Below are 25,208 nucleotides of genomic sequence, written 5' to 3'. Positions count from 1 at the left end.
GCGGAGAGTGTAGCTTGTGGTTTCAGGTTCCGTGTTCAAACCTTTTGTTTGCCCCATTTCTTGACCTCTTGGCTGCCCCATTTCCTCGTCTATGATGAGCGACGAAATGACACCCAAAGTGTGCAGACAAACCAAATAGTGAGAGGGGAGGGGGTTACTATCGTTAGAACTGACCCAGCCTCTCAATAAAGAAGGGTACATACATGTTTTAGTAATTATAATAAAGAAGCAATCGTAATGAGGCAAGTGGGAATATGTAGAACTGCAGGTGCAGGAATATAAATATATAATGTATATAATAAATCAGCTACTATACCATTTATAAAGATTAAGTATAATTTGTTGAAAGAAAAGCTGCTTGTAAATAAATCAATTTCAAAGTCAAATAATTAATTTTATTAATATTCCTGTTTTGTGTTTCACAATATCAAAACGTTCTAATTGTTGTTTTGTATTTCGGTAGTGAGAAGAAAACAGCACATATGTGTAAAACTGTGTAAAAACAAGCAAAAGTGGTGTTGTTTTTGTGGTTTGAGACAAAGCCATGTCTAATATTGATTTACTTATTCTATTCATTCCAAGTGTCACATTTCACTCGTATTAGGTAATGATGAATTCTATTACTAATTCCAGGTGTCAAATTTCACTGATATTAGGTATTGATGATGATGATGCTGTAGCCCTACAAAGACCTCTGGGACAGTGTCCATGCAAAATCTGAACATTATTACCATTATGAGTTTAGACGATTGAGCTGGTGCTTGCTAAGGCAACAATCAAGATTGAGGAGGACCTTTAATTCATTTCTTGGTATATCAATAGTTTCAGGAATTGTTATGAGCTTCACTCACAATTGTAATATAGAGCAGTTCATTGCAATTAGTCTGACTTCCTTTGCTGTGGATCACAACATGGGGCCCAACATGTGTCAGACCTCATAGCCATGTCATTTGGAAGTACACCGTGGAGACCTTTCTTGCATGCCCACCCTCAGAGAGGAGGGGGGGGGGGGGGGAGAGAGAGAGAGAGAGAGAGAGAGAGAGAGAGAGAGAGAGAGAGAGAGAGACCAAAAAGTGTGTAACTTTGACGCTCAAAATGACTGAGAGCTTCACCGAGGACCAGCGTGTGGTGTCTACCAAAGAAATATTTTCTTCTGATAAACATTGCCAGTAAGGGACAAGGACTTGTCTTCTTCTCGTTGCCTCCACATGACAGTTTAATAGTCGTTGGCGATGTTTCCGAGCCCCAGCACGTCCACTCCCTTCTCTGTCAAGGATATATTAAACCTGGAGCACAGCCATGAGCTCATGTCTTCTCTGGAGCTGTCTTCTCGCATGGATTTTTGCAGCTCCACCCCACCGTCCTTCTGCTGTGCGTTGGGTCGTCTGAAGCACGAGCCCGTGCGGGACATGGCCACGGGGGTCCCACTTTTCGATGAGGAGATCCATCACCAGGAGCCCAAATTTGCTGCAGCCATTTACGGGAAACCGCTCACGCAGATGGAGGTAGCGAAAGAAGAAGCGGCAGGCCTGTTGGAAGGGAAAAATGGAAAAGGTGAGATGATGTTAAAAAGTCAAATTTCTTGGGAGAAGAAAGGCATGAAACACCTCAACACAAGATTGTAATTTTGGGGTGGGGGGTTGAGGTAATTTGGAAAAATTTGGGGACAATTCCAACTAATCTCCACAAGTCAGGTGACTTTTACAAAGTGGAAAATAATGAACTCAAACAAATGAATCAAGTTATTAGGTAAATATGTGAGGGGCAGTTGACAAGACCAAAACTTTCAATTCATTCCAAATAATCGGCAGTTTTTTTTCCCAGAAAGTCAATGACACCAAATATCTCATTTGTTTAATTATTTGATCCTACAGTGATCTTCAGTTTCCCCCTCAAGTTGAATGAAAATCCTAATTAATTATGATAACCTCAAACAAACCTATGAACCTTTTTTATGATGGCAGCCAATAAAATGGACTAATAAAAGGGCGAAACGTTTTTAAAAAAGACAAATGACCTTTATAAAACACGATGTGGTATATATATTTTGGATATTTTATTGGTTTATAGTAAAAATTGCAATTAAAAAAGTCAGGCCATGCACGCATCCAAAATAGACACAAAAAAAACACATTGCTCTTGTGCCAAGAAATAATTTTTGCGTTTTCTTGACTGGACCTGGAAGAATCGAGTCCGGCAGCCGATGCCCCAGACGACACAAAGCCCGACGACCCTAACCGTCCGAAGGCCCGCCGACGGCGGAAGCCGCGGATCCTCTTCTCGCAGGCTCAGGTTTACGAGCTGGAGCGTCGCTTCAAGCAGCAGCGCTACCTGTCCGCCCCGGAACGGGACCACCTCGCCGGGGTCCTCAAACTCACCCCGACCCAGGTGAAGATCTGGTTCCAGAACCGGAGGTACAAGTGCAAGCGGCAGAGGCAGGACCAGAGCCTGGAGATGGTGTCCCTGCCGCCGCCCCGGAGGGTGTCGGTGCCGGTGTTGGTGCGGGACGGCAAGCCGTGCGTGTCGGCTGCCGAGGCCGGCGCGTGCAACCCGCCCTACTGCGTGGCTCACGTCAACCACTTCGCTTACAACAACTACCCGCAGTTTAACTCCACCTGCGCCACGAACTATGCCTGCACTTACCCCTCGGCCGGCATGCAAACGGGGGCCCCAAATAATGGCAATTACGTGAACTTTGGCGTGGGGGACTTCAACAACGCGCAGCCCACCTTTCCCCCCACTAACGGGGGGACCTCGCTACATGGCATTAGAACTTGGTAGTAATAATAATCGGCTGCTTTATTTGACTGCATGTATGGATCAACACTTTTGTTTAAATATTTAACCATGACTTTTCGGTCCTAAAATATTGTTTTTATTTTGTTCGGATTTTTTCTTTTGTGTTATGAGAGCGAAATAATCAAAAATAAAAATAAATAAAGAGCACAAGAAAATGGTTCCAATTCTGCTATGGAAGTAAAATAATCTTTTATAGCATAATCAAAGAAAAATAGTCAGAGTTGAACGTTTTATTATTGGAGTTGCAATTTAACCCTTTAGGAGACAGTGGTCACCTATTGAAGTTTAAGATCTTTATAAACCATTATAGAGCACGTGTTTATTTTTTGACAATTAAAAAGTAACTTCAATATGAGAAAACAATTCTATATTTCATTATAGTATCAAAATGTTTTATTTTTACATCATTTTATGATCATAAATTTATAAATTAATATTCTTAAGAAAAATTCATACTGTCTACTCCAAGTAATACTAAAGTTTGCTTTCCTTGCATGGTTCTGATATTGATAGAAGTCCAATTAATTTGGACTAGGAGGGTGAATGCTCATTCCTCGTTGTAGCAATCATGAGTGCCTCGTAAAGATCTATATAGTATATATATATATATATATATATATATATATATATATATATATATATATATATATATATATATATTTAAAAATCATAATTTGTGCTTCATGAACAGGTGAACAGATTTAAACTGCACCTTTATGTTGGTTAAAACGTATCCCAAAATTCTTCACAATTAAATCAATTTTGTTCCACACAGAATACTATGTTTCTACTACATCACAATACGTATCATCAAGTTGTCATATCCCAAAGGAGGTGTTCAATGAACATTGCAGTCATTTTTGTTGAATTCATTTATACTATTTGTCAATATTTAGTTTTTAAAACAAGCACATATTAAGTTGGTTAAAGACCTGATGTGGTAGATAAATTGTGAAATCCTGCACCCCAGAGTTAAAAAGAGCTGTTAGACCTTATTGAACAAAATGTTTTTTCCCACTCGTACTTGATTATAAAATCTCATTTGTATTCAAGTGAACAAGATCAAGTTTACTAAAGAGAAGGGTGTAACCCCACTCATCCCAGTACATATGGGTTGTGTCACGTTAAAATGTTCAAGTGGCTATTATGAGACTTCATTCAATGTGCTTAAATAAGGTTAAAAGGTTGTTAGTAGTTTACATATTTTACAACTTGCTGTCAGCTACATGTACACTCACTCAACTTGTTGAACGGCTGCAGCCGGCAGGGAGAGATGGCTGTACGTGACCTTGACTTATTCATGCTTATATGAAGGGCAAAAACTTTTACTGTTTTTGAAAACAATACCGATCGAAGTGGTTTGCTCAAAATTCTGATTCATGAAGGCATAAGACTGGAACGTCAGGAATATTATTTATTAAACTGCCAAGTTTAGACAGCATAAAGTTTATTCCATGATTTAACAATTCAGGGCCATTGACGGTGAAAGGCCTCCAATCCATTTTGACTAGGAGAGGCTGTATACCAACAATCGCTGCGACCCTTCCGGTCAAAGTGAATCGAACATCTACGACCGTCAATGGCAGCCAATGATTTCATAACCTTCGTGTTTTAAGGGGAAGAAAAATCAAAATATGGCAACATGAGATGCGTACGGCGAGGTCATGCGGCTTCTCTGGACACGCTCTCCTACGAGGTGCTGAAAAGGCAACGTCAGATAACAAATCCACACACACCAAAAATATCCGCCACCATCACCCTCGGCCCACACTGGAGAGGGGAAAAACGGACAGGAGTTTGCTTTTCCGGGTCTTATCTGAAGAAAGACAGGGATGTGTGCTGTTCTCTCTCTGCCATTCACATATGTCCAAGGCAATACACGGCTACGTGCAGATTAACAGGTGCATTTTGAGGCGCTAACATGACTCAGAAAGTTAAAATGCACAATAGTTCAATGAAAGCTTTCTTTTATTAAAATAATATTTGAGTCTTAGTAACCCAGGCTTAAAGTATAGTGGCAATGTCATACTTATCACTAGGGATGTACCAATCACATATTTTTGCATGTGACTCAAAATCGCCTGATTTTGAAAATATGACAATCCAGAGTCCCCATCTGATATGCAGGAAATGTATAAAGTAGGGGCGGAAAAAGTACTATATTCAAATATCTTTGGTGCACCCAATTTGAGTAGACCTATCACAAAATTGTAATCACATAAAAGGGTGATTTTAACAAATTTTAACAGATTTCCGATAAATTCCTATCTGATTTCTGATAGGGGACATACCTATTTATCACAGTGGTGGATTTTGGCATCTCAAGAGAACAGGTGGCACAAATGCCAGATTAAGACACATTATGTTTAAAGTCCATCTTTTCAAAAATAGAACCTATGACAGCGAGCAGAAGCACACAACAACATCCATTTGAGGTTGTTTCTGCTGGCGAAGGGAAAGTGCTGCTACCTGGTTATGGCTTGTGGTCCTCAAAAGAAGGGAAAAAGTCTTTTCTTCAAGATGTAGAAGACAGTGGCGAAGAAGAGGGCAAGCGCGAGGAAGATGAGCAGTTTATCAGTGAGCTCCCTGCGGTTGTACTTGGTGATGAGCTTCCTCCCAAGATGGATGGTCCCAGTCATGGTCTTGAATTCGTCATTGGTCTCATGAACGGTCCGGGATGATGTCGCTAGAAATAATATGTAAAATATGTAAATGCTCATGTTGGACGTTAGACTTGCTTGGCTGGCAAGCATCATTCCATGTTTTTTTGTATTTTAGGACTGAATAATATCGGAAAAAACTGACTTAGCAACTTTTTGGATTTTTTTTAACAGATATAAAAAGGCCTGTGATATGAATAAAGTTTGTTTTTGATTATCACCCAGCACCACTTCCATTCGTCTATTTTCTACACTGCTTTCCTGCAGATTGGTCAGCAGCCAATTATCTGACGCACTTGATTATCTTGAGGCAAATGTATTTCTATTTATGAGTCTTACCTAGCGTGGTCATGGTCTCCTCGCTTTGATTAACCTGTTGGGCCATCATTCGACTGATGCTCATCAGGTTCTTTGTGATGTCACTGGACGTCTGGGCCAGATCTTGCTTGCTAGCCTTTCTAAAAAAAGACAAAAATACATTTTGAGATTTTTTTTTACTTTAAATTTTGAAATTTTAAAATAACTTCTGATGTTGATACCCTGTTTGTAGAACCCTAAAATAAGCATGCCAGAATGGATTGCGGTTCCACTGTACGAGTTTCAGTCTGCCCGAGCTGAAACCTGACTCTGTTTCCCCTCACCTCTGTCTCGCGCCGCTATCAGCCCCATTAAGGAGCTCCTGCTTCTCCATATTGTCGATTGACAACTTGCTGGCCAGGTTGGACTTCCTCCAGGCGGTCTGGTTGCTGCCACAAACACACACACATGCACGCACACACAATTCCTTTCACAACATAGCCACTGGCATGTTTGCATAGGCGCTTAAAAAGGGATACAAATTCCATTCATTTTCTCTAATCATTCTCTTCTTTGGTGCTGTGCTGAAGAATAGCACAGCAAAAATAGTGATTTAAAAAAAGTTACCTGAGCATTTGTTTCCTGTGTCCCTCAACTTGAATAATTAATGTTTGCCTGTCGGACTCTTTGTCCTGCTCCATCGCCATTTGCTCTAAATTCTATCCAAAAGAAAATCAGGCAAAGCGAAATATAAAGGGCTTCATGACTAGGTGTTTATGGTTTAACTTCTCACTTGTATGCGCAATCGTAGATTGTGGAAACTCTTCTTCACGTCCCCGTTGAGCTCCGTTAACTTGCTTTGAGGACCTCTGCACTCGTTGATATCCTGACACAAAGCATTTTTATGTGATGCAGAATTGTGCAATAAATGAATAAAAGCACAATCTTCAGTGGAGTAAAACCAATGAAATATGGTGAGAACACAGAAATCCTGTGGCGAAAATTATAACTTCCTCAGAACAACTTTACCACTCAGACACCATGTGTGTTATTATGAAATTACCACTTTACATATGATGTGGGCATATTGGTAATATAACATTTTCAATAAGCAAAAATTATGTAAGCCAGTGTACATCCAAATTTTAGAACTATATTTAGCCAATAATCCTCTATCATCTTGTAATAACAATAGAGAATGGATCTTATAGAACCTTTATATATATTCGGTTGGTGTAACATTGCCAGTTTGCATCAGTCCTGAAAAGTTGGTAAGGATGAATGAGGCAATTTCTTAATGACATTTAAGGCAAAAAAAAAAAAAACATGTACAGAAAAAAAGAAAATCGGATTTTCTGCAACTATAATGGGAAAATAACGAGAGCCTGAAACCCAGTCGTCAACATCTGCTTCATCTGTTTACGCGTCATCATATTTTGACTCGCAGGAGAGGAAATGCTAAATAAAGACGTTTCAGTGCAATGACAACGTCAAAAACCACCAGGTTCTAACACAATCCGATATGCCCACCCAAAGAAAAAAATCGCACCTGGATGAGAGCCTTCACTTCCAGATCATATTTCAAAATTTCCTGTTCACATATTCGAAGGTGTACTTCGGAAGTAGCCATGTTGTCAACGTAGACGCTGTAGATATTATATGAATGACACTGGATTTTTTTCAGAGGACTCAGCAGCGCAAATGGCCAGCGGCCATATTGCAACAGAAACTTCACTGGCATGGGTGTCAGGTCTGCTTGTAAAAATATCAAATCAGATATGACCAAGAAAAAAAAAACAAAGCGCTCATTATTAATGCAAATGTTTGATAATATAATTGCAAATTAGGTTAAAGACCAAAAGAAAAAAAACTCAACAGCTGGTAAATTAAACATGATCAGATATTAAAGGTCCATACAAAAAAGGCCCAACACAAAATTAATGAAATGTTTAGATTTAATCAATTGAACACTCAGCAGCAACCAATAATATATATACACCAGACATGAAAATTATTATATTTTGTTTAAAGCACACACAGCAGGGATATATTTTAAGGAGCGTTCCTTAGTGATTCTATTTTGTACAAGGCACAGATGTGGTGTCACTCTTGAAGGCCACGGGGATGTTGAGTTCAAGGTATTTCATTGCAGCAGGATTGCAGCAGAAAGTGCTCCATGGTTTTGCAGAAATTTCTGTTTTGAGAGCAAAACAGAGTCGTCAATCAAAGATTTACGAAGTACAATCATAAAAAAAAATAGGGTTGGGTGACTTATTTAGAAAAATAAACAACTTGACCTCAAAGCTTTTTACAATTACATATAATTTAAATAAACATTTTGAAGAGGCTTGATTTTTCTATCATTTTTATATTTCTTTTAGCATTTGCAATGGCAAAACTACCGAGTGTTTTACATTTTTACACATGAAGTGAATACAATATCAATTAGAATAAATATATGACAATAAAATCATCCAACAAAGCAAGGAATGTACAAAAATGAATATGGCCCAGCGATAAGGGCCATTTTTGACATATACATTAGTAAAAATAAAAAAGCTCTTCCTTCATTTTCTGAAGTTATGATCACAATTTTAAAATCCCCCAGTGCTACTGCAACATTCAAATAATTTTGGGTGCAACACCCAAGTGTTTACCTGCAGTGCCAGGTGCTTTTAAGACCAGTGGAGGTTAAGGTACCAGATGGTATCAGTGGACAGGGAAGGTCCGAACAGTGGGTTTAACTGGGCCAGAATTGCAATCAACCAGCTGATGGAACAAAACAAATGAATTTTATTCTCTTACTCAACTACTGTTTGTCTGCTGTCCCCTTGCGTACATGTAATGTATAACAAGAAACCAGGAGGAAACTTTAGCATAGCGTAAATTATTTAGATACGTTTGCAGTCTTTGTTGACGTTGTTTGGAAGTCTAAAACCTCGATTTCTGTAAATTATTGGTTATATATTTGCTTAGGCAAGACACAACTAACATTACATAGATAGCCCTTGGTAGATGATGTTTAGTATTGGGTGAAATGCTTTTCGTGACAAAAAAACACAACAAAAATGTCATTGTGGTTTTGAGACCGTCTAAAAAATGACCAATTTAAATGAGTTTTAAATGTTAAAATTGAATAAGATAAGAAAAGAAGCCTGGGAATACTTACAACAAGTAGCAGCAAACGGAAGTTAATATCACCATTGTGATGATCACTCTGTGGGCAAAACAAAAGTACGTTTTTGGCGACAGAAAATTGGGAAGTTTCCCTGTTTTTTTCCATAGATGAGCTATTTTTATTATAAGCAACACAGCATAATTCACGAATTCAATGGTCGCTTTGGACAGAAATACAAAAGCTGGAAAGCGTTCGCATTTTCACACAGGAGACACATGATCTATCGAATTAATCTTTCTAACACTATGTTAAACTAAATAACATATACATGACACATTGAACACTCCCAAATGCGTATGCCAGTGATAATGACAGGTTATAAACAGCGGCAAACTGGACTCATCAAAAATGAAGTTAGCAGAAAGCTAATGAAGTTTACTCTCACCCTTTGTTTGGTCCTTTGGGGATAAACCATGGCACCACTCCTCCAACTATGCCCCAAAACAGGGTCATTACGGACATGGTGATGACAAAACTTAAATCTGCCATGGTTGGATAAGGCCAAAAAGTGTTAATTATCACACGAGCAAAACTTCGACCAACTTGGGAGAAAAGGCAGCAAAGGTCATGTGACTACTTCACGAGCAAAGGAGGAAGCTCCAGTGCGCATGCGCTATACCACGTGCGGGTGAGTTTTCGCTTTTATTTGATAAATGTGCTCAATTTAACCGATCATATCATTCAATGTGTGGAAAACTTCTAAAAACACTGCCTGTTTAGAGCAGTTAATTTCTTGGCAGTAATATTTGCCACACCAATTGCATGGAATCATTTTATAGTACGTATGCCCTATCCATTCATCTTTCATCAGTCTCGTTTTCTTCAATGTATAGTGTTTTTGTTTCATTTTAAAAACCTATAAATGCAGATGAGATTGATATCCAAACATGACTTCCCTCTACTAGTTAACAGCAGCCTGGTGTCAAAATGCAAAAGAGCCTTTGCAAAACATGACCTTTTGACATCAAATCATATATTCACACAAACACATAGAATCGTTCAAGGGTTTTATACAATTTATTGATAGCAAAAGGTGATTACTCCTGCATCTTCTCAATGGTTTCCTCCTTGTATTTGCCCTTCTCCTTCCCATCAGCACGAGACTTGGCCTTGCGTTCCAGGATCTTTTTGCGGTCCTTGTCCAACTTTAGCCTGGTGATGACCACCTACGATGCAAGAGAAAATTTCATTAGTTGTGTAACTCATTTCGGAGAATCTTTATATCCCCCTGACATTATCGATTGGAAAATGATCAATCAATGTGCTAGCTGGATATCTGAACTGTTCAGCTTTTGCGGAATAAACCGATTTATGCGTCCACAGTAGTGATTACTAAGATTGCATTCCTCAAGGTAAAGTCAACATCTTAAGTGTCAGAGATAGTCACATTTTTGGCATTGAAGGGCAAGCACGATTATCCCACAAGTACTAAACCCCATGAACCAACTTTAGCTCAAGGACTTCAGACAGAGCTTTAGCACTCTGGTCTGGAGTAGAAATGAGCCTGGAACTCTGTCAGACAATATAACATTTTAACCCCGGACGGAGTCAAGAATTTAAGATTTGTACTATTACACAAACCCCCCCAAATTGCTTCACATTGGCTTTCATCTCATATCCACTCCAATGATAAGACCCATTTGAGAGAGAAAGTGTTCACCTTGCTGGGGTGGATGCCAACATGGACTGTGGTTCCGTTGGCCTTTTCTCTCTGGACGCGCTCGATGTAGATGACGTACTTCTTCCTGTACACCTGCACCACTTTGCCAATCTGCTGGCCTTTGTAATGTCCGCGGACAACCTGCATGTACGAGTCAAGAGCAAAGATGATTTAGGCATTGCATCTGCATTTGGAACTCAATTCAAAACAATCAACAATTTCTTTACCTGGACCTCGTCATCTTTACGGATGGGCATTGACCTCACGTTGTATTTCTGACGGAGCTCCTTGGACAAGGGGGAAGACATGATCTTTCTCCTGATGTGTGAGGGAGCATTGAAGTGCCTCTTACGGTTCTTGCGCCGGGAAGATGTTACAAACGGGTTCAGCTTCATGTTGCTGTAGGGGACATAAACACCATTAGAGCCATCAAACGTAGATGCTTCATATGATACCATGCTAAGTTGGACAAGTACAACTTGTAAATTCACACGATCGCAAACTGTGGCTTCATATTTTAAACAATGTAAACAGGGTGTGTGCCATCAAAACAGTAGTACCTTAGTAATTGCATATTTACCAGCCCTTTTGAGCTTTTATTGTGAAATTAGGCATGTCAACTAGCGTTAGCGTCGTTAGCATAATATTCAACGCATTCAATGAATTTTCCCGTTGCAAAATTGACCTACTGCAATCGCATACTCTATTACTGTTGCGCTTTTTTACGTGGGGTTAATCATTTGGTTTCCTCTAGTGAAATAGTACGTTTATTGACTATACATGCGGATATGCACGGAAGCTAAAGGAGCAACTAAGCAGCAGACCTCTTATTTCAGTCATCGTTCTTAAATATGGGTCGAAATGTGAGGTGGTTGAGTTATACGCGTGGTTTCGGGAATTTATTTGGAGAAATCGACGTTTAATAACGTGGATTGATGACGATTGTCGAGTGTAAATACTCGCATCGAACCTTACCCTGCCGTGTACTCTTCAATGGCCGGCGAAAAAGAGGACGGTGAAGTACTTCCGCTGGTCTTAGTTCACGCTTAGATCTCGCAAGATTTTACGTGAAATTTGTCACTGAATCTTCTCCTTAATCTTCTTACTGTAAAACGCATTTCTCCTCATTGTGTCCCTTTAAACTTAAATGTGTGCGTGTGACTGGAACAATATCCGAGAACTATTATATAAAACAGTTGCGTGTCTGAAGGATTCACGTTGTATCTTCGATTTTGCACGAATACAACCAGAAGATGGCGCTAAAGTGTACAGTATAAACCAGAAATAAGTTGTGTCTGATTGGTCAAGTTTGATTTTGCATCTTTTGCACATGAGGAAACACCGTATTATATCCTTAATTAGTAACCGTTTTGCATAACTTGTACGACACGTGCAACACCAAAAGCTGTCGCTTACTACAAATATTGCTACAAATAAATTGATTTCCCATGTGACATAAGAAGGCGTCCAATGACATCAAGTGGAGTGCGGGACAGAGTTCCATCACCCTCGCTTGAAGGGAGGTTAGGGCGCGGTGTGTGCGGGAGGTGGAGCAGGGGGTAGCTGTCATCGCCCCCCACGTCGTGGACACGCTGCTTCCCTTCCCGTGCGACCCGCAGGCAGCACCCCTGTGATTTTCTGGCTGGCAAATCGTGAAGGCAGTGCGGATGTGGAGCCTGCGAGAAAACACTCCACACCCGTCGGCAAGCATCGGAGAAGGAGGAGAAAATGAAATGTTTTTCCCGTTATCTTCCGTACATCTTCAGGCCACCGAGCACCATCCTATCGACCACTTGCCACACAGAAGGTAAGGGTGATCCACGGAGGGGTAAGCCTGCGAGTTGTTTATGTTTCTTTTGGGACATGGATGTGGTCATTTATGAAGCGTGCATAAGTTGTAAGAGATTTCAGATTTAAAACGGGTGAAGTTTTATGGGACATACTTGTATCATGCTTAAGAATGATGTTTTTCCCCCCATAGCTTTGGGTGCAATATCTTTTATGCGTTGAATGGAAAGTTATCCAAGACTGGATTCTTATCCACACCTACATTTGATTATTCTCATACAGAAATGCCAGTGTTAGGATGAAAATGAACAGCCGACCCATGTCATCAATTGCAGAACAGATTCAATGGAAACTATTAATGTGTTAATCTGAGTGGTTGTTGTTTGCTTATGCCCAGTAACGGCGTGGCGACCAGTCCTGGGTGTACCTCACCTCTCTCACCCTTAAGCGGTATAGAAAATGGCTGGATGAACAAAAGTTGTGATTAAACAGTATATTGTATTGTGAATAACGTGAGAGTCCCAGATGGTATCAGTGTTTGCTATAAACAGCCGATTACTAGGTCATCATGTGGAGACTGGGCCGCTGCATTATTTAGTTTTGCATGCTTGCCCTCCTTCCAGTACTCTCTGCCCTCAGGAAAGAAGGCTGATATAGTCCAGTATGTGGAGGTCAAATCATATAATATACACTACCAGTCATATAAGACTTCATAGATTATGTATTTGGTAGTTAAATTAAGGTCATGCATTTTATACTTTCATCATCTGCTGCCATCATACCACTTTAACCTACATTGAGGGGTGCACAGCCAGTGTATACACAACATACACAGTATCCTACAATACCTGTCTATACTGTAGTTTCAGACCAAAACATCAGGATTGCCTACTGTGTAGTTTTTGACACCATCTTAATGTTGAAAGTGGAGAAGGCGAACTAAACATTTTATTTTTGATACTGCCGTTATATTTGCTTTGAGGATTTGAGTAACCAGAGTCATGTGTCTGGCCACAGTAGATGTAATCTTTGCAGTATGAACAACGTGTGATCAAGCTTATCTTGTGAGGCACACATAACAGTGTTACTGGTGGTCTGGTAGTGGATTATGTTTGTGGCTCCAACTTCCATTAAGTGATAATGTGAAATTGACTGTGAAGGATTATGGTTTTGAATGTGCCCTGTGTTTGACTTCTAATTATTCCAGGAGGAACTAAAACTTTTTCTCTGATTAGGACTGGGGGTTGTTAGATGTTGGAATTGAAGGAATCAATCTTTTTTTTTTAAATAAGACTTTGTGACTTGTTATAATGAGTTTCATTTACAATCTCCAAAATGTCCTCATTTTTCTGTACAAAATATCTCCCAAAACCGTCTGTTTTCCCCCTAGTGTTTGTGAAGTTTTCATTGAATACAATTAGTCATTACACTACATGACGCTGTGGGACAATCCTTTTCATACTTTTAATTGTATGTGTCATGTATTTAATTATCTGTTTGCAGAAAGTTGTGTCATGTTAAATCACGCAGTGATCTGCAGTGCATTATTGATAACGTATTTGAATGTGACTGAATAATGTTTTAATCATCAGAATAAGGTTCATATGCCAGCAGTCGGTAACAAGATAACTAGCGAGATTACATCTTTATTTATTCTGTACTCTTTTAGTTTTTAAAAGTTTTTCATGTCAACATTGTTTTCTGTAACTTTAGCAGAATGTGGTTACTGTTTTGGGCTATGACAGCGCAAGTGAATCGACACGTGGTCTAACATAATTGGGTTGATTTGATTTTTTTTAATACAGCAAGTTAGATGGAACTATTTTGCCTATCTTCTGCCCATTTTCAAACGATGCTAAAGTCAGTATCTGGGTTGTGATGTCAAACAACACAATATGCGAGCTACCTGTGTTAGGCCAATTGTTTCTGAATGTTATGCCAGATTATCAGTTTAATGTGAATTCCCTTGTTTTAGATGGGATATAAATATTTGATGAAGGAATAAGAAGCAGATAAACAGAGAATGGAAAAATGAGCTGTTGACTCTTATGTAGATGAGCATTGGGAATGGTGACACAGCCGATGATGACCTTGGAAATGCCAGCCTCCCCTTCCCCCCGCATTCACACAATCTATTCTACACTGCGTAGAACACATCCACAAACGAGAGCGTGCACATTTGTTCGTTTGTAGTGTGGAATTCCCTTTGTGGTCCCCTCAACAATCTTGGTGAAATTTATATAAATGCACCTCTTGTCCCACACTGTTACCCGCTCCACCCCGCAATCCACTATTTCTCAGCATCAATGTCCACTCCAGCTGAGCCGAGTTCGCCCCCGGGAAGATGAGTGCGCAGTTACCATGTTAGTGGAAAATGCATTACGTAATCCTGGTTGTCGACCCCAATGTTCTTTGTTTGGAGGGAATGTTTTGATGGGCTAGCAGCGCATGGATTCACCTGGATTCTCTACAGATTTACGTGCACATAAACACAGTTTTGGACAATAAATTTCCATTTGCACAGCTGTTCTCCTCAGCCCGTCGGGTCTGGAATGGCGAATTAAGTCCTTCATGTTTCCGATGGCTATGGGCTGTTGTGCATGAGTAAGGGAAAATCAGCATCAGATCTGGGACTCCTTGTCACATCTTACCTCGTCCATCAATCAATCAGGTCAAGCACACCTCAGACACAGTAGTGTCTTGAAGAGGCCGTCACAAAACAGTGTCGTATTACTAAATGGCTAAAATAGATACAATGTGATGGATGACTTCTATACTTTTTTGGTGCCCCCATCTCATGCCATGCCTTTGAGTGGATCAATGTTGTCAGCAGTTATGCTGGTTTGACTTATACTCAATTTCTTTTAATAAGTGGAGTAAGAGTTACATTTGGAAGGGGGGGGATTGTGGATTAAGTAAGGAAGCCACTTGACAGTTAAAACTTAGAGCGCTGTTTACAGACACACATACTGCGTCTTCATCTTTAGGTTTCTCTAATGCAGTTTGACCAGTATGCTTAACTTCATTTTACAGCAGAATGTATTTCTTTCATCTCAGGTTTATTCCCTCCAACTCTATTTTTACAACAATTGATTTGCAATTGAAAATGAAAAACACTTTAAGTAGTAAAGACACAATAACCTACTGTTCTGGAATCAATTGACTTTGGAAATTTTTACAACTCAGTGTGTAAAAGATGGAGCCTTTACAAAGGTGACCTGTAAGATTAGATCCATCCATCCATCTCTAGTACTTATACTGTGCAGTGTTGTGGAGCTGACAGTACCCAAGTCTAATTTTTAGATATTTGATTAAAGGCTAAACACAAAAGAATGATAAATTGTACCATCATTCTTTTCCCTCTCGCAACAAAACGATAATAAGTCAGGAAAATGCAAGGTTGATTTAATATTGACAAAAAATAAGATTTGTGGCGTGGGCTTTGTAGAAGAGGATTGTCATCATACTTGCAGTGCTGTAATGTAACTACATAGTATGATGTGATTTTGATGGGCGCAATCTGGTATCCAAAACCCACCAAGTAAATCTCAGGAGAGAACTGAGATGCCCGGGAAAACACAACAACAACATGGCCATGTTTTTCTCTCACGGAACTCATCTGCAGTGTTGTGTTACCATAAACACTTCCTGCTTGGCCTCTGGCAGTGAATCGACATGAAAACAAAATGATATGAGCAGTCACAGTATCACCATGCCTCCCAACTGACTAAAGACTGTGTGGTGGAACAATAAACACAGACACAAGTTTTATTGTTTTTCTACCTGTGTTTCACCAAATGTGGATTTGTTTTCTTTTATCCTCTTATTCAACTTGATGCCGCAGTGTCGGGATCCCCTTTGTAACAATATTGAATGTGCTTCGATCAAGAGCTTTATAGACAGATAGAGAGGATCTTTATGGAGCTGGACTGCTGAGCCTGAAAGACTGCAGTACATGCAAAGACTACTATTGGGAGTGAAATGTATATATAGAATGGTGGGATGTGCACTCCCTCTCTCTGCCCATCTGTCTCAGTGGCTTTATGACCGTTCCAATGAAGTGAATGAGACTAGTTGTTCATCGATGGTAACAGACTTTGTTTCTCCTGCTTAAAAAAAAATAGCATGAAAAATTGGGGAACAGGTGCACGAGTGGTTAGTATGTCGACCTCACAGTTCTGGGGTCGTGGGTTCAATCCCAGGTCGGTCCTCACTGTGTGGATTTTGCATGTTTTGCGTAGGTTTTCTCCGGGTACTCCAGTGACCTCCTACATCTCAAAAACATGCAGAGTAGGCTTGTTGACCACTCTAAATTGCCCTTAGGTATGAGTGTGAGCTGTTGTATGTCTCATTGTGCCCTGCGATTGGCTGGCCATTGATTCAGGGTGTCCCACGCCTGGTAATTGTAGTTAGCTGGGATAGGCTCCAGCACCCCCAGGTGACCATTGTGAGGATAAGTGGTTTAGAAAATGAATTAAGGAAATTGGGGAACTTTGCTAACATGAATATGGTAAAATAACAGGACTGAAAATTACCCATAAATGTGAATATGAATGTTGTTTTTTGTCACAACTAATAAATTGTCCGTACTATACGGTTAGTACACATGGTATAATTTGGAGTATTATCATTCAGTAGTTCTTGCTGAGGAAATATTGATTAATTGAGGGTGGGAAAATAAGATATTCTAAAAGGATTATATGTGCATATGGCCCCAGATGGCAGTTTACTTTCTGATCTCTTTGAGATTCCCTCAGGATGAAGGGGAAGCTGGGCTCAATTTCACAGCTTAAGGGGCCCTGGGTAGAAATTGAGGCACGTGTCCTAAGTAACACAGGCTGGACATGAACCTGAACAGTATTTCTTTTAAACAAGCCACTACAAAAAGGAAACAAAACAAAAAAAAATTCATTTCAAGTGAGCTAATGCTGTCAGCTTGCACCTACGGGAGTAATGGAAACATTCCATCTTGGACTTTTAATGTTTTTCCCCCCTTCCTAACACTATTTCCAATCTGCTTCTGAAAATAGCCTTGCAAAGTCATCACTCCTCTGTTTGCACAGAACAACCTCAGTATAACGGGGTCGATGTGGATCAGGGATAAACATGGCCGGGAGCGGCGATGACTATACAAGAAGAACGCTATTTTATAAGGGTGTCATGTCAGCACCATGTACAGTTGTGTTTGCGTGTTTTTTTTAAGGGGGAAAGGAACTACATCATCAACTTAGACTCCAAAACCGGGGTGCACACAAATCTGACTATCAGTCTATTGGTTTGGCAAGAAAGAATATACTCCCAAATTGTTTGGAAAGTAGTTGGAATTATCTGTGGTATACTGCACTGGCTATCTCGGGTAAACGTCAAAGCCATAGGCTATTTGAGGACTTCACTACTATACAGTATACTGTTTGTATCTCAATGCAGCAATATTATATCAACATAAATGTAAAGTATGGCTTTCCTCTTTGCCTCTTTTTAATTTGCTCTCTCCACACACACACTCATCCACCCACCCACACACACACACACACGCGCACACACACACATACACACCCACGTTGCGAAGAGGAGCCATAACTCGGCAAGCCAATTTTCTGTCTGTCACTGTGGTATGATTCGTTTTCGAATGTCACCTCATTTATTGGCAAGTTATCAAGGAAGGAAGCAAGTGTAGTCCACCTGGTGTGAAGAATTTTAGTCACAAAGGCCCATCAGCCCTGCTTGGGAGTGCTGCTCAGTCTATTCGCGAGAGGGATGAATGGATGGAAAAAGTGGGGTGGTTTAATGTCGGGGAGGGGGCGAGAGGAGGAAGAAGATTTCTGGGGGCAAAGAGTTGAATGTTGGGCTTGGCTGTGACATACTGAGCTGCCACTTTCCATACCAAGCACTTGGAGCTGGCCTATTAACACCCACCTGCTCCCGCTTTTCTTTCTTTCTTTTGCATCATAGGTTCACTCCTTATCTTCACCGTTCTCTCAGTCGCTGCCTCTTCACCCTTTTCTCGCTTTCTCCGCTCATTGACAAGCTTTTCTCCTGCTTTTCCGCTCGTACGGAGGGCTGATGGGATAGGGTCTACGGCTTCCAGGTTTCCATAGGGATACTTTGTTTCCTGATGTCATTAGTATTGACAGTGTGCAACTGGGCCAAGCTGTTCTGGCACCGGAGTTGTTTACTCGCTTTAACCGTTAATTTTCAGGTTTGTCAACATTCTATTATCACTTGAATGTTGACATGCATATTCAGGTCAAAATTATGTGAAGTGGTGTGTTTGAAGTTATATTGCATTCGACTTGGAAAATGTCATTTTCAGCCAAATCTTTGCTGAATTTCTTCATATGTATAATATCAGCCCTGGCTCATCTCACCCTTGTTTCAGAATAGGTCAATTCTGTGCATTTATCTTTTGTTCTGGTGCACATGTGCATGACCTCTGGTGTGTGAGTAAGAATGCTCTCCCTAAGCAGTGCTGAGCTTCCAAGCCAGTCCTCAGCTGGCCGCTCGCTTCCTCTGTGTTGCTGGTCATTAGTTCTGCTTACCATGCGCCCAGAGACGTGCCAAATATGGATCTGAAATTGATACTGTCACATCATGTTTAACTGTGCACATGTTGTGCCTATCAAATGTGAAATGCTCTGAGATCTTATCTTGTATTCCAGAAAATATATAATAAACGACTCTGATAATCTCGAGCAATTATGTGTAGTAAAATTAATACTAGGATAACAGGTGTGTAGTGTAATGTATTTATTTTCCAGACGATGGCGCCCCAAGATCACGTTGTTTTTGCAGAGCTGCGCCTTTTGAAACTATTTTTTTTTGTTTCTGTATGAGATGCTGAAGAAAGGATTATATTTGGATTATAATCCTTTCTTTCTTCAGCATTAAATGCACCAGTAAAATATTATATTCACATACAAAACCCACATTCCTTACAAAATGTGTTTTTTTTCCAGTCTAGAAATATGACTTAAAAAGTCATATAGAGTTGGTTTGAAGGTATTCATGAAAAAATATTTATCTCTGTTATTGTTTCTCTCTACATTTTATGAATGAGAAGGGAAATATCTCATAACTTCATGAGCATACAATTTAATATAAATCCTTAAAATAGTTGTGTTTACACCTGGATGACATTGTTAGATTATTTTAAAGTCTTGCCTCATGGCCTTTTTTTCAGCCAGTATATAGTTAAAGAAGGGTGAGATCAGTCTACCAGTTGATTTGGGCTGTCCAATTAAAAATAAAACAAAGATGATTACTTGTGAATTTAAAACAACCACCGTTTTTCCTCAAAACATTACATTTTTTTTATTTTAGGAAGGCTACATTGACTGCAGTTCAGATAAAATAAATATCCTATATCAGATTTTATCCACAAGGGGGCATCATTCCCTATGAAACGCCAGTATTTGTCTAATAAGTGAGACAAAATATTTAGCTCTTTTTTCTATTCCCCTTTTGTATTAACTTTTTTTTTCTTTCTTTTAAAGATGTATTTTAAAAACAAATACTTTTGAGGTGACTTTCATCAGATGAACCACTTATACTGACTAATATACTGACGGACAGGCCTCTGCTCAGACCAATTTTGCATTCATTCTGCTGTTTCAAATAATCAGTCCTTGTGGTGCAATGTTGATCCACCATGCCAGATCAGTAGTCTGTCTCTTTGAGCCCAAGATAGGGTTTTATTAAAACAAGTGGCATTTATCACTGGTGGTCCTGATCCACCTTAAGCTCAAGTGTGTGTGTTTATTAAAGAGAAAAGTGTGGATGGACAGCTTGCCACCCCGTGGGCATCCCAACTACAATCTATCTGTGATCCACGCTGGCAGATGCTCTGCCAAATGGGATTTTCCTGGAGATTACAGACTCTAAATGAGACACGCTCGCAAGTGTTTGCCTTTTTGTTGACACAGTGCCTTGCAGACTATTGTAATAAAGCTGTGAGATTTTTTGTGTGTGTGCAAGAGTGAAGAACATGGCCGAATTGTCGCGGGGAAAACCTCTCTGGCGGCGTGTTGCCAAAAGGGAAGGTGGTTGCACCAGGCGTCTCACACACACATTAGGAACTCATAGAAGAAAATGTACTGTCTTAAAAGTATATATTCAAGTACTTGGTAGTTTAAATTTGTGTTTGTAAGGCAGAAAATAGGTGAGAAAGCAGATATTTACATCTCTATCTATTTGTGTTTTAGAGGGTATTTCGTTAATATGCAAGGCATGGTACAGTTCAATAGGTAGTTTAAAATTGCTATGGTGTTTACCCCTCCTTAAGGGGGAGATATTTTATTTTATCTTATCTTAACTGCAGTCAATGTAGCCTTGCTAAAACAACAAATGTAATGTTTTGAGGAAAAACTGTGTTTTTTTTAAATTCACAAGTAACATCTTTGTTTTATTTTTAATTGGACAGCCCAAATCAACTGGTAGTATCACAAAAGGATCAGGTTTTAAGAGTTTTCCACTCTCTAACCAACTGCTTGTTTTTGGGAAATGATTTAAATTCACTGGCACCATCCGGTCGGTGTGCGTATAAAAAATTGTTGCTCACATGATATCGAGCATAAAATTGTCTCATATCTTAAAAATAAAACCCATAACCTATGCTCTTTAGTGCATGTTTGAAACAATGTAAAAAGACAACAACAACAAAACTAAATGCAGAAAAAAACGAGGTAAACTTATAATGTGGCACTTTTGTGACAGTGAGAACTGTCCATGGTCCTGAACACGAGTGGGAGTTTGCATGTCCATTTGCATAGTGGGTGGGTAGGTGGCTTTGTATTCACTCTCTAACCTGCTTAACCTACTTTCCACTTGGCTGTCTTTCATCCATCCACAGAGAAAGAAAGAAGTGCTGAAGGATAATTATAGTAACAACTTAACAACATGCACAGTTTGCCTGTGTACACATGGTTCACAATATTCTTTGTGCCTTTACCCTGGGCACATTGCAGATCATTTGACTAATAAAACCTCACTCATCTGCGAACATGTACTTCATATTCAGTCCATTAACCCGACCGGTATAAAACATGTTGGAACACGTTAGGCCCTTTATGAAAATGTATATGAGCAACATAAAGACATTTTAAGATGTTAATTGTCCAATTATCTTGACAGCTGTTGTACTGCATGGCAATGCCAATTGAATTGCAGTTTCCTAGCAACCGGAGTGGTACAATGAAATGATTTTTCTTCCCCCTTAAGTGGCATTTCGACTCAGCATGTTGAGTTTGTACTTCCCCAAATCTGCACTGTGCGTAGATGTTTTTTTTTTCCACCTTTAGGCTAATTTGTTCATCAATTCACATCTTACAGCTCACAATTTATTGGTCACGGTGGGTGATTGAACTCTAAAACAATCACACTTGATAAATTCTGTCCCAGAATGTACCATCCTGAGCTAATGATTGTACATGCATTCTTTTCAATTAATTTACTATCAAGGGAGTTGGGCATGGTGATTTTGGGGGAGGGGAAAGGAGAGTCAGGGGAAAAAGAAATCCAATCCTGCTGGTCTGAAGACTCGGAGCAATGAAGCATTAGTCACATGCTGATGTAATTGGAATGGCAGCAAGAGTAAAGCCTGCTGGTTTAGGCGCAGCCTGTAGGCAAGATTTAAAGCCCCTACACAAACTATACACCCCTCCCTTCATATCTCTCTCCTCTTCCGTTCACCATCTTCTTACCACCCCCACCTTGTGTGACACTGTTCATTCACTACTATTTTCCCTCCATCTGTACTCTATTAAGAGTGCGAAAAAGCAGCACTTTATCTCATTTAGAAGCTAACAAACTTGCCTTTCTCACACTCTTTTTTTGTTTTTACTTGCACATTTAATATGATTTACACACTTGGCTGACTGTGCACACAAAGGTTAGGCTTCAATGCTGAGTAAATATCTCCGGAGCAAAGTGCAAAGCCAGGACAGATAGAGCAGGTGGAAGCGGGCCAGGGTGCTTGGGCGCTGGGCTTTGCTGCTGCTCAGTCCCTTGACAGATGGACTGGCAGGGCAATCCTATTACCCCCATGTGTTGAGCTCCTTTTAATGCCAGAGTAGGTTGCATAGTTAATGGCAGCCATTGCATGTTTCCTGCTAGAATCTCACGCTACTGAATGTTAATCATCCTCATTTGTTTGATGACACGAAGCAGATATGTCACCTGGAGATCAGGCTATCACTGTAAGTGTTTTGGGATAATTGTTACACAACTGAATGCATATATAATTTTGGGGGTATTTTATTTTTTACAACTCAGAACCCATGGGCTGCTATTGATAGCGAAAATTAACATATACAGAAATGAACAAATGTTCATTCCCTGTCACCCTTCCAGTGTTTAGAATGTCTACTAGTGATGAACACATTTAAATTCACAGCGAAAGGATGAAGTAAGGGGACGTCTGTCTTTGTCAATGGCGGTGAAAGAGTTGATTTGAGAATGTTGAACTATATTAATTTATTTGAACCCAGTAATTCCAGTCTGCCATGCAATTTGTTTCTCCCATGGGATTCATAAAGAATCTATTTATCCATGAAAATACAACCCACCAAGGGTTTGTGACCCTTGACCTCTTGTACTATTTGTGATCGGTTTATGTTTACTGAGCAAATAAATCATTTCTTCTCGTGAATTACAATTAACTGACTTTGAGATGCAAAATTGACAGCGACAGAGGCAAGTATGACATGCCTTTTTGAACCAATGTTTATTGTAGTAGAGATAAATATAATGGCTAAAGGCAACATGTCCATAGTTTGACTGTCCATACTTATCACTGATTTTTGGATCAAAATATTCTCAGTTCTCTCTTTCCAGCTGAATTTTCTGAATACAGTGCAGTACAATATAAACAGCAACATATAACACATAGAAACACACTTCAGGTTTGTCAACACGCACAAAAAAACCTAACTTTTTCTGACTTTAAAAGACACCCCAATTTACAAAGCGAAAAAAGTCTCATTAAATGTAAGCAGTTTGCTTAGTTTCGAGTAATAATAATATACATCATAAGCAGTTCAACATCCCAAGTTCAACTGAAATGACAACAAAGAGGTGTTAAAATACACAGAACTAACATTAGCATATCAGTGCTAGCTTTTAAATTGATTTGTTGCATTAACTGGACGAAATCTTTAGTGAAAGTGGGCTGTCAGTGCTGATATGTCCAGACTAAATATTCAATGTGCACGAATGTTGCTTGCTTGGTATGCAGGCGGTGCCCTTGCATGGCGTTCCCCGAGTCGAGCAATTACCACACATCAAGGAAAGCAATTGAGCATGACTAAAATATCATTGCCCAATACGTTTTGACCGGTAGAATCTAATTTAACCCACTTTGTTGGCGTATTGAGAGACACGCTTTCCAATTTTCACGTGGGCCCCCTGAGCCTTTCCTTTGAAGCATGGCGGCCCGGCCGTATAGATGCGCTGTCACAGATCTTTACCCAGCAGACATGAGTGTTGAAGCAATGCAGAAGTTCAGGTCCTTCTTGAGAAAATGGTTATCGATCTTAGGTCGTGTAAGGGGACCAATTTACGAGGCACAGCGTTGTTGTTCTAAGCCACTTCCCTTTTTTGTCTAGTGGCCATTCTTGTGCTGTCACATTCTTTAAATGGTTTAAGAGAAGTACTGGGGGTGAGTGGAATTGATAAGAGAGGTTATTGAAATTTATATGCATAAAGTGCAGACTAAGCGAGACAGAATTGATCCTAGGCTTTAGTTCTAGACAGCATTGCACTCTTACACACCCATAAATCTACCACGCACTTACATTCTCATCTTCTATTCATTTGTCTTTCACAAGTGCTGGATTCCTTTCTATTCAATCCATTATCTCGCAGATTTTATTCCATTGTGTTATACAGCTCAACTGTAACTTAGCTGACTTCTCAATGGCAGAGGATCCCTATTGTCCCTAGATCCTGTTTAAATATTGATAGAGACGGGAAACACTGCGGACCACTCAGTCAGATCCGGGAGGTCAAGGATGGACGCGTTTTTCTGCAAATTTCATTAAGAGAGCAGAGGATTGTAACGAGGGAAGCACATAACCAGCTTTCATTATTCCCTGCATGGATAATGCCTTGTAATGTATTCCGGGGAAGGTGCAGGGTGATGGTGTGTAAAATAGCTTATGTAGGAAGGTGGTAGGTGGGCGCTGTGTTCTTCTTTCCTCGCAGCCAGATTCCCATTAGAAGTAAAGCAGAGGATCTGATGTGCAAATGGTCCTGTGGATTAGAGAGCTAATGCATTTAAGACAGGGGGTCCCCAATCCCTTTATTGCTGCTGCTGTGCATTGGGGGATAGCTAAAGGGTGATACACAGGCCCTTTGTGAAAGCGGAGAGATTTAGGTTCCAGTGAGTAGATAAAAGTAGGGATGTACACGTTGGTGTTTTTTTGTGTGTGCATCCACAGAGAGCCATCAAAGATTATTGTTTGCACATGAGAAGGCATGGTGGTGTTATTAAACTTTAAAGGGGATCTTTGGAGAAAGAGGTGCAGACAGCATCCCCACTAATCTAATTAATCAACGTCTGGGCTGCTTGTTTTTTCTTCTTCTTCAGCCTTCTTTTTTCTTTTGTTTGTCTTTGTGCTTGTGTTTATCTGAACATGTGTGCTTTGATTTCATTGAATGCACCGACGGTGCCCAGGCACTTTCCATCCCATGCCTTATTATGTGAAAAGAGTACCGTGCCTCCTAATTAATTAACAACACAGTATTTTTAGGTCTTAGAATCTACCATACTGAAAATGTAGAACCTGATAAACAATCTTTCTACATTTGTAAATCTTTCAATGTTTTGTAC

At 39.9% G+C, this 25,208-nt stretch overlaps 5 protein-coding genes across 5 annotated transcripts in view; 2 read left to right on the top strand and 3 right to left on the bottom strand.

Moving 5' to 3' along the window:
• Nucleotides 1-1,232: 1,232 nt before the first annotated feature.
• nkx2.5 (NK2 homeobox 5) lies at nt 1,233-2,781 on the top strand. The gene is made up of 2 exons (XM_077610043.1): nt 1,233-1,572; nt 2,201-2,781. The coding sequence occupies exons 1-2, from the start codon at nt 1,233-1,235 to the stop codon at nt 2,779-2,781; spliced, it is 921 nt and encodes a 306-aa protein (XP_077466169.1).
• A 1,968-nt stretch (nt 2,782-4,749) lies between these two features.
• On the bottom strand, nt 4,750-7,392 carry bnip1a (BCL2 interacting protein 1a). Its single transcript, XM_077609519.1, has 6 exons — nt 7,306-7,392; nt 6,550-6,642; nt 6,384-6,475; nt 6,101-6,205; nt 5,799-5,917; nt 4,750-5,485 (listed from the first exon to the last, which is right to left on the bottom strand). Exons 1-6 carry the CDS (start codon nt 7,384-7,386, stop codon nt 5,289-5,291), a joined length of 687 nt encoding a protein of 228 aa, XP_077465645.1. The 5' UTR covers nt 7,387-7,392; the 3' UTR covers nt 4,750-5,288.
• A 301-nt stretch (nt 7,393-7,693) lies between these two features.
• atp6v0e1 (ATPase H+ transporting V0 subunit e1) lies at nt 7,694-9,540 on the bottom strand. The gene is made up of 4 exons (XM_077609749.1): nt 9,320-9,540; nt 8,926-8,973; nt 8,414-8,525; nt 7,694-7,950 (listed from the first exon to the last, which is right to left on the bottom strand). The coding sequence occupies exons 1-3, from the start codon at nt 9,421-9,423 to the stop codon at nt 8,432-8,434; spliced, it is 246 nt and encodes an 81-aa protein (XP_077465875.1). The 5' UTR covers nt 9,424-9,540; the 3' UTR covers nt 7,694-7,950; nt 8,414-8,431.
• Nucleotides 9,541-9,932: 392 nt separating this feature from the next.
• On the bottom strand, nt 9,933-11,729 carry rpl26 (ribosomal protein L26). The gene is made up of 4 exons (XM_077609747.1): nt 11,570-11,729; nt 10,822-10,993; nt 10,595-10,735; nt 9,933-10,100 (listed from the first exon to the last, which is right to left on the bottom strand). The coding sequence occupies exons 2-4, from the start codon at nt 10,987-10,989 to the stop codon at nt 9,972-9,974; spliced, it is 438 nt and encodes a 145-aa protein (XP_077465873.1). The 5' UTR covers nt 10,990-10,993; nt 11,570-11,729; the 3' UTR covers nt 9,933-9,971.
• A 340-nt stretch (nt 11,730-12,069) lies between these two features.
• The window catches only part of LOC144082523 (serine/threonine-protein phosphatase 2A 55 kDa regulatory subunit B beta isoform), a 30,993-nt gene continuing 17,854 nt past the window's right edge, over nt 12,070-25,208 (top strand). Inside the window, exon 1 of the mRNA XM_077609745.1 lies at nt 12,070-12,401. Coding sequence (XP_077465871.1) covers nt 12,323-12,401 — 79 coding nt within the window. The 5' untranslated portion in view covers nt 12,070-12,322. The remainder of the gene's footprint in view (nt 12,402-25,208) is intronic.

This window comes from Stigmatopora argus, chromosome 9 (assembly GCF_051989625.1).
Source record: "Stigmatopora argus isolate UIUO_Sarg chromosome 9, RoL_Sarg_1.0, whole genome shotgun sequence".
Classification (NCBI taxonomy): Eukaryota; Metazoa; Chordata; class Actinopteri; order Syngnathiformes; family Syngnathidae; genus Stigmatopora; species Stigmatopora argus.
This window is presented reverse-complemented; position numbering and strand designations above follow the sequence as displayed.

Excerpts from the sequence above, each read along its gene's own strand:
- atp6v0e1 (XM_077609749.1), bottom strand. The coding sequence starts at position 9,423 with ATGGCAGATTTAAGTTTTGTCATCACCATGTCCGTAATGACCCTGTTT. Across the intron at positions 8,974-9,319 it reads CCCAAAGGACCAAACAAAGG|AGTGATCATCACAATGGTGA; the intron begins GTGAGAGTAAAC and ends TTTTGCCCACAG. Across the intron at positions 8,526-8,925 it reads TCCGTTTGCTGCTACTTGTT|CTGGTTGATTGCAATTCTGG; the intron begins GTAAGTATTCCC and ends TTGTTCCATCAG.
- bnip1a (XM_077609519.1), bottom strand. The coding sequence starts at position 7,386 with ATGGCTACTTCCGAAGTACACCTTCGAATATGTGAACAGGAAATTTTG. Across the intron at positions 6,206-6,383 it reads CACAGGAAACAAATGCTCAG|CAACCAGACCGCCTGGAGGA; the intron begins GTAACTTTTTTT and ends TGTTTGTGGCAG. Across the intron at positions 5,486-5,798 it reads GGAGACCATGACCACGCTAG|CGACATCATCCCGGACCGTT; the intron begins GTAAGACTCATA and ends TATTATTTCTAG.
- rpl26 (XM_077609747.1), bottom strand. The coding sequence starts at position 10,989 with ATGAAGCTGAACCCGTTTGTAACATCTTCCCGGCGCAAGAACCGTAAG. Across the intron at positions 10,736-10,821 it reads GTAAAGATGACGAGGTCCAG|GTTGTCCGCGGACATTACAA; the intron begins GTAAAGAAATTG and ends TCGTACATGCAG. Across the intron at positions 10,101-10,594 it reads TTGGCATCCACCCCAGCAAG|GTGGTCATCACCAGGCTAAA; the intron begins GTGAACACTTTC and ends CTTGCATCGTAG.
- nkx2.5 (XM_077610043.1), top strand. The coding sequence starts at position 1,233 with ATGTTTCCGAGCCCCAGCACGTCCACTCCCTTCTCTGTCAAGGATATA. Across the intron at positions 1,573-2,200 it reads AGGTGAGATGATGTTAAAAA|CCGATGCCCCAGACGACACA; the intron begins GTCAAATTTCTT and ends CGAGTCCGGCAG.